The sequence below is a fragment of the Triticum dicoccoides genome, chromosome 1B, assembly GCF_002162155.2.
Source record: "Triticum dicoccoides isolate Atlit2015 ecotype Zavitan chromosome 1B, WEW_v2.0, whole genome shotgun sequence".
Lineage (NCBI taxonomy): Eukaryota > Viridiplantae > Streptophyta > Magnoliopsida > Poales > Poaceae > Triticum > Triticum dicoccoides.
The window spans coordinates 218,683,465-218,701,475 of NC_041381.1; the positions used below are offsets into that span (position 1 = coordinate 218,683,465).

General features: G+C 47.2%; 1 protein-coding gene across 2 annotated transcripts in view; it reads right to left on the reverse strand.

Annotated features, from left to right (window-relative positions):
- Window positions 1–1,503: 1,503 nt before the first annotated feature.
- The window catches only part of LOC119328962 (NADP-dependent malic enzyme, chloroplastic-like), a 17,319-nt gene continuing 811 nt past the window's right edge, over window positions 1,504–18,011 (reverse strand). The window contains exons 1-11 of one of the 2 annotated variants that reach the window (XM_037601952.1): window positions 5,035–5,258; window positions 4,011–4,358; window positions 3,807–3,912; window positions 3,626–3,691; window positions 3,430–3,525; window positions 3,151–3,306; window positions 2,910–3,056; window positions 2,769–2,822; window positions 2,498–2,686; window positions 2,161–2,404; window positions 1,504–2,059 (exon numbers count right to left, since the gene is read on the reverse strand). In XM_037601952.1, the coding sequence (XP_037457849.1) occupies window positions 1,842–2,059; window positions 2,161–2,404; window positions 2,498–2,686; window positions 2,769–2,822; window positions 2,910–3,056; window positions 3,151–3,306; window positions 3,430–3,525; window positions 3,626–3,691; window positions 3,807–3,912; window positions 4,011–4,358; window positions 5,035–5,123 (1,713 nt within the window). In that variant the 5' untranslated portion in view covers window positions 5,124–5,258 and the 3' untranslated portion in view covers window positions 1,504–1,841. Of the gene's footprint in view, window positions 2,060–2,160; window positions 2,405–2,497; window positions 2,687–2,768; window positions 2,823–2,909; window positions 3,057–3,150; window positions 3,307–3,429; window positions 3,526–3,625; window positions 3,692–3,806; window positions 3,913–4,010; window positions 4,359–5,034; window positions 5,259–18,011 lie in introns of those variants that run through there. The other variant, XM_037601948.1, reaches the window with a different exon arrangement.

Here is an 18,011-nt window from a genome sequence, read left to right on the forward strand (position 1 = left end):
GTGGAGGCCTTGCAGACCCCTCAAAGAAATATAATCCAGAGATATTTGATCCTCGGTCATAGACTGGGAGTCCTCAACATAGGATGACGGGAATTGGCTCTCGAACAAGACAATGAAATGGCTAAAATCTTGCATCCTCATATCCTACAAGTGTTAGCGTCACGATTTGTGAAACACACTACACATGGACAGTAAGAAGGACCACTCACACCTACATACTTGCAAACTAGCATACTACACATGCTCTGATTCATAAGCTAGTACCAAATCTACCATGGTATCATCCTTGTCGACAAGGAACAACATGAACGTCATTAGAGCTTACAAGCAACACATATCATGCTACCAATTCATCAACACTAGCTACCACAACATCACATTCTCACAGATCGACGGTCTATAATGCTACCACATGCTCACAGTTCTACTCCTATCACATGCTCACATATCTAAGCCAGAGTGAGTAGCGAGGACGGACTGATCAAACTTACAACCATCGATTAAGCCTGGTGGAGGCATGCAACTGGTCGGAGAACATGAAGAAGACAAATCGTCGCCGTCGTAGACCGCCAGCCAAAGAAGACGCGTTGCTTACCTGCTCGTCGATGATGATCCATGTAAAACGGAGAGCTCGAAGGAGGGGCACGAGTTTGGGTCGTGAGCCGAGGGTGGTTGTATAGGGCGACTGATTCGGCAGGAGGTGACCACAAATTCTTCCCGCGGCTTTTTAGGGCTGCGCACGATCTCGCACCATCTCCTTGCTCTCATGAGCTCGACGCCGCGTTCCCCTTCCTTGTATCATCCGAGTTTGGCTGAGGGGAAACAGGTAATTCAACCGTTCCAACGAGCCTGCCTGGTAGGGTGCTTTAAGTTTCGTGCTATGCTGACCAAACAATGAATATTATTGCACCGTGGGCGTCTGGTTGGACCTAAACACACTCTCAAAGATGCCCTGCGAAGATGGGAGGAATGGTTCGATGAGGACGCTCGCCAGTGTTTGCTCAGATCTTTGAGCTGACCAAACACAAGAAAGTCATCTTCTGCTCGCGAGCTTAGTTGAACTTGTGATGAACAGCAAACTTGCAAAAAAATGATACTTTTTACTGATGACTGACAAATGTTTTAAGTGCTTGTAAAATTTCATTATGAAATGACATTCGTGGAGGTCATGGTTGCCATGACTTCAATGAATGTCATTTCTTTACAAGCACTTAATTGAGCTCGCGATGAACATCAAACTCACAAATAAAATAAATGGAAATATTGTTTTTTTCTAATGAATTTTGACAAATGTTTTAAGTGCTTGAAAATTTTCATCATGAAATGACATTCGCGGAAGTCATGGTTGCTATATCTTCCGCAAATGTCATTCTTTCATGGAATTTTATGAGCACCGAAAACATTTATCAATTTTTGCTCTGGAATAATTTCAGAATATTTTAAAATTTATTTTAATGATTTTGGATTTTACTGTTCACCCGAGCTAATTTGAGGTCGAGCGTGGGAAGTAAAAGAGCAACCCTGGTAACACAAATCATCAAACTATTACACTCGTTTAACTCAATCTGACAAAAGAATCGACGACGACGACGACGACGCACCTCGACACGGATAGACAGGTGCGTGCCGTGCTCCCGTTAACAGTACATTACAGTACAAAGTAAAGCAAAGTAGAAGAGCACAAGAGTACACATACGCATAGACGGACACAGAAGGAAAGAAAGCCTATGTTTTAGGTTGCGTCGCTGAAGCTTTGAGTTGAGCTGGTTGGCATACGGGGGAAGGAGATTGATTTTATTGATTGACTCCGTCCGTGCTGGCCGCAAAACTGCCCGCCACGCTCACCTGTAGCTGCGGTAGAGCGGGGTGTACATGCAGCTCTCGGCGTACTTGACCAGGTCGTCGGGCCGCGGCAGCCGGCTGGCCAGGCCCAGGTCGTAGGCCTTGGCGGCCACCTTGGCGGCGATGCTGGCCGAGATCTTGCGGATGTTGGTGAAGGGCGGGAAGATGAGCCCCTTGTCGAAGTTCTCCTGGGTCGCCTCCTCCGCCAGCGCCTCCGCTGCACCCAGCCAAACCAAACACCATTCACCATCATCAGATTCAGATTCAGATTCAGTCACCAGCCGCCGCAAACGCGCGAGAGGAGATGCAGATACTTACAGGCGGCGAGGAGCATGTCGTCGTGGACGCGGATGGCGCCGGAGATGACGACGCCGAGGCCGAAGCCGGGGAACACGTAGGCGTTGTTGGACTGCCCGGGCACGAACGTCTTCCCCTCGTACTCCACGGGGTCGAACGGGCTGCCGCTCGCGAACACCGCCGTGCCCTTGCTCCAGGTGTAGGCCTCCTCGGCCGTGCACTCCGAGTGGGACGTCGGGTTCGACAGCGAGAAGATGACGGGTTTCTGCATTTCTCACACGGCAGACCTCTGTTTAGCGTCTCTGCAGCTGGAATCAAGAAATGTGATAGCCTTATCATGGCCGGACCAGCTGCGTACCTCGTTGAAGGAGGCCATGGCCTCGATCACTTCCTGGGTGAAGGTCTTCCCGACGCCGGAGGTTCCGATCAGCACGGTTGGCTTGATGGACTGGACGGCCTCCAGCAGGGTCTTGAGTTCTTCGTGCTCATGAGCGAACGGCTTCTTGAAGTGCTGCAGAGACTCTTTTCTAGACTCGACAAGCAGACCCTGCACAACACGAGCCCTACGTGTCAGAGACAACGTCGTGCTAAATCTTGCTGGAAGTCCTGAGATGAGATGAGCGACCAACCTTGGAGTCCACCAGCCAGATCTTCTTGCGGCAGTCGTCCACCGGGAGTTCAGTCTGTACAAACAACTCAATATCAGCGATACGTAATACACCATGGACTGGCTGATCCATAGACAATGCAGAGAGAGCTTGCTGTCTTACGTGTTTCGACATCTCAAGAGCAATGAGTTCTGCAATGCCAGTTCCAGCCTCTCCAGCACCAAGGAAGAGGTAAGTCTGATCCACAAGGCCTCCACCGATCATCCTCAGGGCCGCCAAGAGGCCTGCGAGGACCACTGATGCTGTGCCCTGCAACATCACCATTTCTGTTCAGTGTCTCTGGAGATAATAAAGACAGCCTTGTGATGACTTGGTACCAACTGTACGGGAATGAATGAAGCACCTGAATATCATCGTTGAAGACGAGATGGCTCTTGCTGTACTTTGCGAGCAAATCGAATGCATTGTGGTTGGCAAAGTCCTCAAACTGGACCAGGACTTTCTCGCCGTAGTTCTGCTTCACTGCATTCATGAACTCTTGAAGAAGCTCATGGTATTCCTGGCAGCCATGAAACAAACACAAACTTCAGCATCGACGACATGTCAAAAGATTCTGCAGAGGCGAGCTAATAATAACCACAGTATGCACTGGTAGACTGCTGCGTGCAGCCATCGGCATTACCTCGCCGGTAGCACGCCGTTGACGGAGCCCGATGTAGTACTCGTCGTTCAGCAATGTCTCATTGTTGGTGCCAACATCGATCGTAATTGGCAGGCACTGCATCACCATCATTACATTGTTAATATAAATCAGTCAGCAGAACGATCCGCTGGTTTTAATCCTTGCATGCTTTCAGAACATTCAGAACCACACTTACAGCTGATGGGCGAACTCCTCCGAGGGCGGTGTACAGAGACAGTTTGCCAACCGGAATCCCCATACCCTGCACAAGATCATCATAACATGCATGAGCATTAACAATCAGAAAAGAGTTTTTTTTTTCTTTTGGAAAGGAATCAGAAAAAAGGTTGGTGGTGGATCATCGATCATATTGATACCTGGCAACCCAGATCTCCGAGCCCCAAAATGCGCTCGCCGTCGGTGACGACGATGACCTGGATGCTCCTCTCAGGCCAGTTCTTGAGCACCTCGAGCACCTTGCCCCTGAAAAGTGCTTGACATGTGAGACATGTACGCCAGTCTCGAACAGTTTACTGTCAGAGAGAAATGCACGGCGCTAGAGAGAAAAGAGAGAGACGCACTTGTCCTTGAGGCTGATGTAGAGCCCCTGCGGGCGGCGGTAGATGCTGCCGTACTTCTGGCAGGCCTCGCCGACGACGGGCGTGTAGACGACGGGGAGCAGCTCCTCGACGTTGTCGATGAGGAGCTTGTAGAAGAGCCTCTCGTTCCTCTCCTGGAGGTCCATCATGGCGACGTAGCGGTGCAGGGGGACGGTGTAACTGCGGAGGTTGTGCATGATCTTCTTCTCCTGGTGCTCCTGGGAGACGATGGCCGGGGGAAGCAGGCCCCGGAGGTAGTGCGCGTCGCGCTCCGCCTCGGAGAAGGCCAGCCCCTTGTTGTGCCGGGGGTCCCTCAGAAGCTGGTGCCCACTGTTGGTTGATTGCACGCAAGGAAAATGTCATCATGCATGTGTTAACGTCAAGAAACAGAGCAACGCGAACGACAACTTTGAGCGCAGTCCCTGCTAACAAGGCAGGAGCAGGATATCCCAAAACGAAGAAAATATTTTGGCAGGCGTGAGGAAGGAAGGAAGGAAAAGATGGGTTACAACCTACGTACCCTACCCTAAATAGCAAAAATGCTAGACCTACGTAACCGGGTACGTAAAGCTACGTTCCTTCCTTCCTTCTCAACTAAACATCCCTCCTGAGTTTCACGGGTGGGCCTGGGCCAATTTTCCCTTCCAACCAAAACAGGCCAGGTCAGCTTTTACGTAGGTTACGTACAAATCCTTACGTAGGTGTAGCAAAGCTCCCCTAAACAGTGGCAACCGCAATAGTAAGTTGCCGACTAAATCCTAAGTCACGCGAGACCACAACCACCGAAATCGCATGATCTCGCCGTGCCGATGCGGATCACCGCGGAAACGCACGCACGCACGCACCAACAAATTATCTCGAGAAATCGGAGCTGGATTCTCCATAGAACTTCATTTCCGGCCCGGAGGGGATTCGCCGTAATAAGGCTTTGATTACGAAGCAAGAACAAGAGGAACGGAGAACCGCCAGGCTCAACTCTACGGCTCGGCTTGGTTAGCGGTATTACCTTGCGACGGAGAATGACCATGGCGTGATGAGCTGCTCCTCGGTGGCCCTGTCCTCGCCGTAGACGTCCTCGACACCGCCGCCCGCCATCTCCTCAAACTCCTGGCCTCGGAACGAACACACGGACGGAAGAAGCGCGATACGTAACGCAGGATCGGATTTGAATCGAGCTCTTGTCCTTTTTTAATCTCCTGGGATGGGATGTGGTGGATGGTGTGGAGACGGGAGGGAGCAGCGTTGCCTATTTATAGAGGCCCCGTGGCCGCCGGGGAGGGCCCGCCAGGCAGAGGGGAGCGGAGGGCGCGCCGTGGGAAAGGGAGGAATGGTCGGGGACGCGGATGGTGAGAGGAGAGGAGGCTTCCCGGGTTGGTTCGTTCGTTGCCCATGACAAAGACAAGGGGAAACAAACTCTTCTTTATTGTACCTAAACAATACAAAAAAGAAATAAGAGGGAAACGAACATGGAGGGCAGCAGCCTCGCTCGGCTGCGGATTCAAGAAGGTGGTCGGCGCGGGGCACTTGGAATGGAATAGTAATATTACCAGTCACTTGCTCAATTGACAATTGTACGCACACCCCTAAGGCCCCACGGACATATGGCTGCTACCGGGCTAGTAGTAGTAGGTACGTCCCTCTCCCTCCGGTGGAGCCGTGAGAGGAGGGAGACACCAGGTCGACCGAACCGGATCCTCTAACATTAAGGAGAAAAGTCATGTAAGCTATGGTACCCTAATTTTCCTCCTAACTAAGACTAAAATGACTTGAATTAATTTGCAAATTACAAATTTATTTTATAAATTTACAAAAAATACATCAAACAAAATTACAGTGCAATAAAATTAATTTTAGATTTATTTTTGTCAAACAGTAACTACGTACAATACGTGCTACAATAGATCCATACAGTATTTGCTAAAGTACTCTGACTTTCCTTCTTTGCATTGCACTAGTTTGCACTATAACTTACATGACTTTCCTCCTTGATGTTAGAGGATCCCGTTCCCAGGTCGACTGGCTATGGTCGGGGCCAAGAGCACACCATGAGTGGAGAGGGTAAAGTCGGAGAAAGGGGAGAGGAAAAAAAAGAATGCTTGCGAATCCTTGGGTGGGGTGACTAGGGTTAACCATACGGCTCAAGCCCTCGATGGTAAAGGTGGCGACGAGAGTCCCTTGTTCATATGGCTAGCGGAAGACGAGACGGTGCCCTAGAATGCATGAGTAGTGATGCCGTTGTGTTGTCGGCCATGGTTCAATGGTGGCGCGACCGCCGTGATGACAAGAGATAAATGTCACTACGTCGGTCGTCGCGACTGGCGACCATGGTTGGAGGGTGACCACTAGGATGGGAAGAGGCAAAGACCATAGCATCGACAGTCGTGCTCAACTAGATGTTTGGAGGTCTTTATCTGTGTGAAAGCCCCAAACCTGAAATTCGTCATGTGAGCATGATGGTCACCCATGAGCAACCAAATTTTCTTCAAGGCGCAAATGTGGCACTATTGCCCCCTTCTCATGTTCCCAGAGAAACCCTAAATCGAAACCCACAGATCGGGTGACAACATTTGGTAAGGCTCACTTTTCTTCTAGGTGTTGGTCTGGAGTAATTCCCTCCAATGCATTGTTGGTGGCCCGCCGGGAACCGCCTTGGAAGTGGCCCACATTTTGGCTTCTGGCTTATCGTCGGTGCGTCTTCTTCTTAAGCTCACCTCCAAGGGAAGCTCTTAACAGCAGACATCACCAGGAGATAGGGGTCCTATGCTCCCTGGCGACTGCATAAGCTATGCAATGTTACAACTCTCTATTGATGCATGGCTTCGGTCCTCCTTTTTTGCAACATCGCTTTGAACCGACAACCTTTTTGTTCATGGTAACTAGAGCAACGGCTAGCCAACAATACTTCCAATCGGACACCCTTGTGATTTTCCATCATGCCCTCACCAGCGCCAATTCTAACTTCGCAATGGTTGGGCATCCCGGTTAGCTTCAAGAAAAGGCGTGCGAGTCGTCGCAACTCCAACAGACGGGGACAATGTTGGGAATCTCTCTAGCGTCGGACATGCCCACCAACTGTTCGACAGTATGCCTCAATAAAACGATCATGCTTTCTTTTTGCCCATAGCATTTATCGAATCAATTTTAGGACGTTGTTTTCATTGTGATGCATCCTTAGGACTTATTTATGATGGATATGATAAATAACGGTCAACCGGTTAGCTTCAGGACAAGGCGTACGAGTCATCGCAACTCCAACAGTCGGGGACAATGTTGGGAACCTCTCTAGCGCCGGACATGCCCACCAACTGTTCAACAATATGCCTCAATAAAACGATCATGCTTTCATTTTTCCCCATAGCATTTATCGAATCAATTTTAGGATAGTGATTTCATTGTGATGCATCCTTAGGACTTATTTATGATGGATATGATAAATGACGGTCAAGATCCTCCAAATTATGAGATGTGTGATCAAAGTTTGTCTCTGTTTGATGTTGGGAAATCATCGAGCACTCAAAAAAAGAAGGTGAAGGCAAGAGAAAATGCTTACTCAACCCATGAAAATGCCTTGTTCTGTAATGCTTAGTTGGGCACAAACATGGATCATATATGTGGAACCGAGTAAAAAGGCTCCAAGTATTGGTAAAACATCCACCCATGGTATGCCAAACACAAGCACTACGTGGAGTCGCATCCAATCCACCACTCGCAAGGAGTGCTGTCTCCAACATAGATGGTCCGCAATCCAAGAGTCGGTGAACAAGGTTTGAAGTTTCTATGCACAAGTGGTGAATAGGCACCAAAGTGGTATTGCCGTATTGGAGTCAATAGCCATGTAAGTTTTGTCAGCTTCACATTGGTCATCATCTTTCCTGCTTGCTTCGTTCTTGCATTCTTGTGATTTTTGCTTCCTATATGGGGTTTGCGGCCACTTTGTACCATCAAGTTAAGAAAAAAACCATTCATTATGTCCCATTGTTGGATGGAATTGAATGGAAAACCAAAGTGGTCCAACCTCTTTGGAGATCTTAAAAACCCTGTTAAGAAGAAGAACAACGATGGCGCAAGCTCTAACCAATCTATCTAATTGGATGACGGTGATGAGTCAGGTGGAAGGACGGGAAGACATGGGACTGAGCCAAAAAGGAATAGGCACTTGAGGGGGAGGGTGTGGGAGAAGGGTAGGGTTGTGCATGACGGTGCGACAAGCAAAATGTATGCCACACGGACAGACATATTTTGCAACAAGAGGCAGACACTGAAGAAAATGGAGGAGAAAAGGGAGCAAAAGGAGGAGGACAAGCTCTTTTCGGATGTGCAAAGGAAGATGTTTGAGTTCGGTCGGGAGAGGTGCAGAAGAGGATGAACATTGATAGGGGGAGGATAGACATGAAGCAAGAAAAATGATAAAAAATGGAACTTGAAAATGCGAAAGCACATGAGGCAATTGAGCTTGAGAAAGAGAGGATGAGGCTCACGAGGATCATGGAGGAGTCAAGGTCCCAAGGGAGTATTTAACCAAAAACTACCACAATTCATGGGAACGTGCACAGAAACTACCACTTTATAAATTTATGCTGAAAACTACCACTTTCTCTCAAATCTTTGACTAAAAACTACCACGTCGTGAAATTGCCCGATTCGCCTCTTCTAAACGCCTTTCTGACAGGATGGGCCCATAAGTCAGGTTGACCCTCTTCTTCCTCCTCTCTCTCCCTCTCTTTGGCATCTCTACAAACACCTCGTGTGCACCAGCAAGCCACCTCCGCCGCCGACCACTACCGGCGCTCACTCACGCATGACGGCGCACACGCTCGCAGCGGCGGTGTTTACGCATAGCTCACCTGGAGCATGGCTCACGCATGGTCCATTTCCATTTCCACAGCCTAGTCTCGTGGCTCTCGACTCTCGTGGACGACGCGGCCACAAGAGGCCAGCACCAGCGCCTGCGGAGGAGGAGGCGAGGGGTTGGGCGGGGATCCTGCTGGACGTGCTCTGCGCCATCCTCCACAAGCTCGACCACGTCGAGATCCTGACCGGCGCGGGGCAGGTGTGCCGCTCCTGGCACCGCGCCGCGCGTGACATGCCCGCGCTCTAGTGCCGCAGTGACATGCGCGGCCACGCGGACATCCACGAGCTCTACCTCTGTGGCCAGCTGGTGCTCTCGCCCACGCACGACCGGCGCGACACTGCTCGTGCGCGGCCGGCGCGACTGCTCCTTGTGCCCGTGCGCACCTTGACCTCCACCACTCGGAGCTCCGAGCTGACGAGCAGCATGCCCGCATGGCCGGGGCCACCGCAGCTTGCGCCCGTGCACGGCCGACGCGGCTGCTGCTCGCGCCTGTCGCGGCCGGCGCCGCTGCTTCCCATGCGCACGTCGTCCTCCACTCCGAGCTGACCCGACAGCCTCGGCCCGCATTCCGGCGCGCTCGTGCTTCACCAGCTCGGACATTAGTTAACGGCGGCGGGGAGGGAGTGGATAGGCCGGCTGGGCAGTGGACTAACGATGACAGCGCTTACATGCGGGCCAGGCCTGTCATAAGTGCGTTTAAAATGGAAGAATGAGTCGATTTACATACATGGTAGTTTTTAGTCAAAGATTAGAGAAAAAGTGGTAGTTTTCGGCACAAATTTATAAAGTGGTAGTTTCTGGGCACGTTTTCATGAATTGTGGTAGTTTTTTTGTTAAATACTCGTCTCAAGGATCATGTTGGCCGACACAAGCATCATGGATCACAGTTGCAAGAAGTGATTCGTCAACAAAAAAGAAAGAGATCAACGACCGCAACAATAGGGGTATTAATCCGTTCATTTATTCTATGTATGAATTATTGAATTTTATTTATCTCTTGTTTTTATTTTTGTTCAATTTTTCAAATTGTTGAATTGTTTGTGCGTTATATTGACCGAGTTATCTATGTGCCTGTCTTTGTATGAATTTGAGGTTTTGAACATGATGGATGTGTTCCCCGGACAAAGAAATGGGGGCAGTCAGCTCTTGTGCCCGGACGCGCCTGCGAACATATATAGGGGTCACATTAGTCAAATGTTGGATCTGCTCCAAGAGCAACTCTAGCAGAGTCGCCATATTGGCAGCCTCCATATAAGACATGAAATATGTTCCATATGAATATGGAGGCCACGGTTGTGGCGCACAAATGTAGAGTGAGCATAATGCGACCTCCATATCCATTCATTTATGTTTTGTTGCATAACTAGAAAATTCACACACTCAACTTCACGGATTAAAACACTAATTTGAGATAACATTGCATTACAAAGTGGTTACATAGTGGTAGAAAAGTCAATCGCGACATTTTTTTACTAAGCTAATGAGATTTTGCGTCTGGGGAGGAGCACTAGTTGCTCCTTGCCACGACGACAGTGAATGCAGTGCAAGGGCACATGCCTATGTGATGACTCGAGCGTCCTCTACAAGCGACGACGTGAAGGTCCGGCGACCTCGTCTCCGTCTCGTTCCTGTCAATCGCCGTCGAGGCCGGGGACGACCTTTTTCCAAGAGAAGCAAGGCCCAATGGGGTGTGGTTTGTCTTGATGAATGCCACCATGTTCATGTTGATTGTGTGTCATCTGATGAGCTCCCCCTCCGTCGCCAAGTCCGCATGATTCTCCTCGTAATGATGCTAGATGGCGCGATGCTCTCTACCCGCAACACCTACCTAGCGTCGGTGTGCTTAAAGATGCCGCCGGGGTAGACAAACGAGGCATAGGCGACATAGCGCTCATCCATGCCTCCTTAACAAAGAGGCACTTGGGAGCATGTGGTGCCCGATATGAGTTGCGTGGGCGAGACCTCCCCTGCTGATACGGGATTTCACGTATCTGTGGCTGTGTTGGATATCCAAACAATGGAGGAGGTCCCGGATTCCAATCTCAACACTCATCAAGGGCAGGATCCTCCCGTGCGGCCTCCAGCGCGTAACGGTGATCCTCCTCCTCCATAGCGATGAGGGTAACCTCCTCCTCCGCCAGCTCATCGCCATCATCCGCTCCTTCTTTGAGAGCGACACCCGGTCCGGCCGCAGGGGAAGCGGCATGGTGACTGAGGGGAGAAACTAGTTACGGGCAGGTGTGTTGGAAGTGGAGGTTGTGAGCTATTTGACCATGGTGACGACATTATTATAGAAGCAGGCGAAGGGCGACAGGAAGACGTGGTGGGAGAGACCTCGGGGCGGTTGGCACGTGATGGCTGTCACTAATTGTCATGCTTTCCGGTGGCATGCTCGTCTACGCCACGCGAGAGGCTGAGGAGGGCGATGAAACTCACAAGCGGTTGGTGGGTGGAGCACACTCCAAACTCCAAATATCAAGGGTCACTGTTTAGGCTGGTCACAGTGAGGAGGAACTTAGGAATAACATCACACACTCCAATACAACTTTGCTTATGTGGCACATATTTAATGAAGAGAGAGGTGCTTGTGGTAACTAGCTAAGTTACCGGAACATCACATATTCCAAGAAAAAATGAGTCTATAACCTAATAAATATATCGTTGCATGATACTACATAGACGTTCCTATCCACTATGAAGGTAGTAACATAGTCTAGAGAAGTGTGTAAGTTACTAGCTTACGTTCTTGCCCATTGTGACCAGCCTCAATATGAAATGCCCTCCTAACAACTCTGTTAGAGTGTTTTTTTATTGTTAACAAAACTATCTTATTGATGATTGATGGTTATTATGTTGATGGAGCTAATACGACAACTCTGCTCCACGTTTTAGCTCCCCGGTGGTCCTTGAACATGATTGCCTAGTGTGTGTGCGCCTCATGTGAGTTATCCAGTAGGGGCTGATCACTGTGTCTCTGCCCTCTTTGTTTATGGTTAACAAATTTTTAGTCGGATCGTGGCCACATGTGGTAAGCAGCGGTACTAACATGTGGTCACTGGTCAGCACAGTCACGACGAGACAGCGAGCAGCCAACTAACGGAAAGCAGTCGCACGAACGATTTACAGTTGAGCATCGCACTCCCACCGAGCCACTGGAGTTTTTTTATTTTGTTTTTTGAACGTACTAGAGTTAGTTGAGTATCCCTACTTCTAATGTCTCAGTTAGTAGGTCGCGTTCCGGGTTTTATTTTCGTCCCATCTCACCTGGTCTTTTTTGGTACTTCTTTGGTACTTCCTCACACCTCCCACCCGTTTTATTTTGCTGTTTTTTTCGTCCCTCCCCATCCCACCGGTTTAGTTTCGTGTCACCCTCTCACACAACAAAAAAAATCTTAACGGATCATAACTTTCCATGCTGGTGCAAGTTATTTTTAGTAATGTCTTTATGTGAAAGAATCAATCACGATCAATCTCTAAATATCAAATCTAAATTAATTAACCTTACCTTAAATTGTTCAATCACATTAATTAGAAAATAAATAACCGATTTTAAGAAAATATCTACTCTTAATGGAGGGTATTACATACCAAACATAGATACGTCATTAGCTCGCTTTCTTCCCTTCTCTTCCCTTCGTCCCTCAGTCCCATGCTCGTGGCGCTGAAGTGGCATCGACAGGCGATGGCGGCGAGGACAGCACGTGGCAACCCCTGAAGCACGAACACGACTGCACCTCGGGTCTGCCGTCTCCCAAGATATGGGTGAGTTCTCGTGATGCCCACCCTAAACCCTCACGTCCTACAAATTCCTCAACCTCTACCATCTCGATTTCGTCCATGCTCTGATCCAAATGACGATGCAGCTCCGGCCGATTGACAATGGAGGTTTGCCATCCTTCCTCTCAGCACCCACTCCTGGAGGAACGACACGCCATGTCGATCGAATCCGGTCGAGATCACTCACCAAGATTGCTATTCGGAAGTTTTTTGTCAAAAAGTGAAGAGTGGGACGGGATCTGCACTTTTGTTAATATCTCTACTCTTAATGTCTCAGTTGGTAGGTCGCGTTCCGGGTTTTATTTTCGTCCCACCTCACCCGGTCTTTTTTGGTACTTCTTTGGTACTTACTCCCACCTCCCGCTCAGCCGAGACAGTTTATTTTCGTACTCCCTCCCACCTCCCAGGTAGTTCCCTCCATGCAAAAAAAATCGAACCAACCAATCTCTACTCCTAATGGAGCAGTTGGTAGTCTTCGCCGGTCAATTTTCGTCCAACCACTTTCGTCCGGTTTTTTTTCGTAGGTTAACTGTCGTAGATTTTTTTTCGTCGCCTCCCCCACTTCATCGATTTATTTTCACTTCACCCTCTCACACAACGAAAAAAACTGAACGGATCAGAACTTTCCATACTAACGCAAATTATTTAGTAATGTCTTTATGTAAAAGAATCAATCATAATCAATCTCTAAAGATCAAATCTAAATTAATTAATCTTCATAACATTTGTTTCCTTTCGAATCACGTCCATAACTTTCCTTTCTTGTTTGAGCAGAAACTGTTTGGTAGCAGAGATTAGGAAGCTTCCTATGAGTGTAGTAATAGGAAGTATTCTTTTTCTTGATGATTCGTTTCCATGCATGATGATAGTAAATTATGCCAACATTCACCACTATTTATCAATGTCATCAATCGTATCCATTTCTACCAGTTTTAAGGGAATCTGCTTGCTATGTCTTTTTTAAAGGGATCCGCTCGCTAAGTCGTCGTCGCATGTTATTTTCACAAATAATCTCTACTCCTAATGGAGCAGTTGGTAGCCTCGTACGGTTTATTTTTGTCCTCCTCCCACCTCCCCTGATTTTTTTTCATCCTCTCTCCCACCTCCCAATTTCGTTGGTTTTTTTCGTCGGTTTTTACTCGCCCCCTCCCACCTCCCAATTTCGTCCGGTTTTTATTCGTCTCACCTCCCACCACCCCCTCGTACTGGTTCTTGTTCTCTCCACTCTTTCCTTGCAAACCAATAATTTCCTAACATACAAAAGATCACGAATCTATCTTTCCTTACCCGAACCAATCGCGCCCTACATCAGTGCATTTCTTTATTAAGAAAACTAACACGTAAATCTTAACGCATTGCAAACAAATCCCGTTATGGACCTAATTAATTTATTATGGAATCTATACGTGGTCGCATTGGTTTTTTTTCTCTCCACTCTTTCCTTGCAAACCACTAATTTCCTAACATACAAAAGATCACGAATCTATCTTTTCTTATCCGAATCAATCGATCCCTACATCAGTGCATTTCTTTATTAAGAAAACTAACACGTAAATCTTAACGCATTGTAAAGAAATCCCGTTATGGACCTAATTAATTTATTATGGAATCTGTACGTGGTCGCATCTCTCCCTTCGTGAAAAAATCGCATCCATCTCCCGTTAAAAAGGAAAAGAGAACATGAACGATCAATCCCACACCCTGCATCTCAGTAGCAAAAAATCGCCCCCGCCTCTGCTACTGCGCCTCGCCGTGTGCCTGGCTCGACCCATGCCTCGCCTGCATGGCTGGACACCGCCATCTCCACCGCCACGTACAAGAAAACGGTGGTCAGAACCATCCATTCAAATCGCACACCCCCACCCTCCTCCGCAATCCCTAGCCCCGCATCACCCTATCGCTTTCTCGCCTCTCTTTCCCCTCGATGTAGATGGTGCCGAGCGGCGGCCTCGAGCACCGGCAGTGCCGCCCTCTCTATCTTCGCTGCGTCGAGAGATGGGCCGAGGCTATCGTCGGTTCGCCGCCCACGATTGGGCCGCCTCCGGTTGTCGCGCACCACCGGCTCCACCTAACGTGCCCGACCCTCTCCGCTTTCGATCTTCCGGTGACCACATCCCTCTGCGCCTCCATCCATCATCCACAAGGCCACTCCCTGCATCCACCCTCCTAAATTCTCCATACCGACGGACAATCACCGAAGATCCAAGTTGGCCCGATATCAATTTTCTTACATGCTTTCTTTATCAGTTGGTGTGATGGGAATGGGTTCCAATTTCTCTCTCTGACTGTGGATTCGCAGGCAAGAAGCGCTTCTACATGCATCCTCCTGTCGGTCCCTAAAGTACCAAGGTAAATGGTTGATGTTGCGTTTGTCTAGGATGATATATGTTGGCTCTGTTCCGGTTCATCCGAGCAGTTTGGTGACTAATTTACTGATAATTTAATTATATTAATTAAATGAGTCGGGTGCATCGTCGTGCATTTATCTTGCCAGTAATGTCCTGTGATGCTCTGATGCACTTTGGGAATTGGTTATCTTGTCTTCAGTGCAGAACATTTGTTTATTAATGCATGAGAAGAATCCTTGTTACTACCTTGAACCTGTTTTATAATCCATATTGTTATGCACTAGCGCGTGTGCGTGTGAAATAGATGGATTATGGTCCCGTACCCAATAAGATGGATATGTGTGTGTGTTAGAGAGAGAAGGAGAGGGGGAGAGAGAGTGAGGAGGAGGGAGGGAAAGAGTGTGTGTGAGAATTTGATGGTAAAAAGGTCGTTAATGTTACTTGATATGTATGAGAATATTAAATGTAATATTAACATAATTGATATTAAACTTTTAAAATTAATGTGGCCCCGTATGGATGTTTTTCTAGTATAGGAGTACAAAGGAGATGAACTTGCGCGCGTTCGTTCTCAGGCCCCGTCGCTTTCCACCCGGTTTCGTCGGAGCCCGATAAAGAAAGAAAACTAAAAATGAGAAGGTGTGTTCCCCACCCCAGTCCCAAGCTGTAGTAGTAGTACACGCGTAGCCGACGCCAAAAGGTCAAGCTCGAGAGTTTAGACTGACCGGGCTGGCCTTGATTACTCTGACCCGTCATCAATTTTCTTCCCGTTGCCAAAGAAAAGCACATGCTCGGCACGATCTTTCAACGGCCCGGAGTCAACACCCAGCGGAACGTTGAACCATGAGCACGGATTCTCTCTAGTTCCACCAAACCAACCCGGCCCCTCTACACATTTTACTACTCCCGTGCTGGAATGGAAGCGGTAAATTTTGAGAAAATGCTTGCAGCCTTCTCTCTCTCTCTCTCTCTCTCTCTCTCTCTGCAGTGATAGGTTTGTGCAGTGCAGGTGCGATCTTTTTTTCTTTTTTTTTTTTGGAGTAACTGCAGGTGCGATCTAGGCGTTCATATTTCAGTCCGGGGGGCAGGCGGTCTGGAAAGTGGGAAATGGGCCAACTTTGAAGGGAGAAAAGCAAAGTTCGTTACGAGAAAATACGGAACATGGGAAGAAAAAAGGCGTGAAGAATGGTGGTGTGGTGTGGTGAGGCCTGGTCTGGTCTGGTCTCGCACGCGGCGCCGCGTCGATCGGGTCGCCACCATAGGACCTCACGCGGCGGACCGGGATTCGGCCGCTACCGCCTACCGACCCCACCGCTCGTACACACTGACACGGTTGGCCGGCGTTGATGGTTGCGGTGACCACTTCGTGACCATCCTGCAGTGGTTGCATTGCATCGTGTGATGGTGCCGCTTGTACTACTATACGTTATAGGCATTGTTTATCAAGAACCTTTTTCATAGCTTATGTGTTGTGATGGATGATGTTTGATTAATAGATCGAAAAAAAATTCGCAAAAAAAAGGATGATGCATGATGTTGTTGTTGGTCTGTTGCACGTCACTTGGTTATGTCAAATTTCTTTGTTTTTTAATCTTTTTTCTTCTTTGTGCATCCTTGATGTCTGTACTGGTCTTCGTACTGTGTTGTTGCCGATGTAAGATGTAATTGGTATTATCTTCATATTAATATATTACCCGTTGTTGAATAATGTTTGTGAGCATCCTTTTAGAGCAACCTGCATCAATTTTTCACTCATTTTCTTTAGATTAAAAGATTAGTTGGTGTTGTCTACAAGCATACGCTTAAGCGCTGGAGGACTATTTGATTCGTAGAATTTTCGATAAATAGAAAAAAATATAATCTTCAAACATGATAAGTATGAAAAATTCCTAAGGAATTAAATCCTTCCAAAAAAAAAAACCTATGACATTCTTTTGAATCAAAGAGGGCCTTGATCTTCGCACAACTAAGCACCTACTTGATTCAAAAAAAATGTAACTTTTGTAGAGAATTCTATATTAAGAAGTTTTTCCTAAATAAGTTGTTTGATTTAATTACAGATCACACTAGATTTTATTGGAAAATTTCTATCCACTTAACCTTTTGGAAGTTTTCTCTAATATTGAATACTCTATTTCCATATCCCCTTTTTTTAATCGATTTCCACATCCTTTTATTCCTTGTTTTTTGCATCCTATGATACAAAGGGTCAATTTTAGAACCTAGGCCCACATCATATCAAGCCCAACAACACCAAAAAGTGCATTTTTGTGTTGGCCTCCAGATATCCCTTTACCTCTTTTTTTTCAAAAACCTTTATTTTCGCACCTAGAAAAAACCCAAAAAGTATGCATGTACACATACATGTATAGTAGGCGCATACAAAAATTCATAAAATTATATATCCATACATGATATACCCAAAAAGACAAACACATAAATCAGACATGTTTTTTTTATTGTTTTTAGGTTAGAAAATTGTTTGTTTTGTGAATGTTACATTTTTCATATTATTTAATAAAAATTTTACAGACACATAACGAACATGTATAGGTTTTTACATAAAAACAAATTGAGTTTTTCAAACTTTAAAATGCTATTATTATTATTATTATTGTTGTTGTTTTTTCCAAATACCAGGTTCCAAGGAACCAAGATCTGAAACTTCAAGCTCTAACAACACACATTTATTAGCAAGGTTTGATGTCCAAACCATTTTTCCTCCAAAAAAAAAAATTCACCACCCTCAGAGTGGCCCAGCCATGCCAAGGCACCAAGGCTAGCAAGCGACGCATGTTGGCACCGGAGTGCAAGAAATACGAAACAAATTTGAAGTTCAAATGTCATTTTGAGCTTTCCATGGAAATCTCTAATTTTTTACAAGAAACATAAAGTTGAGTTCCAAATAAAAATATTGCAATAACTAGCCAATGTTCTAAATTGCAGGCTATGCCATTTAGAGGTGGCTCAGACAAAAACTATAGCAAAGCTAAGACCCATTTAGCG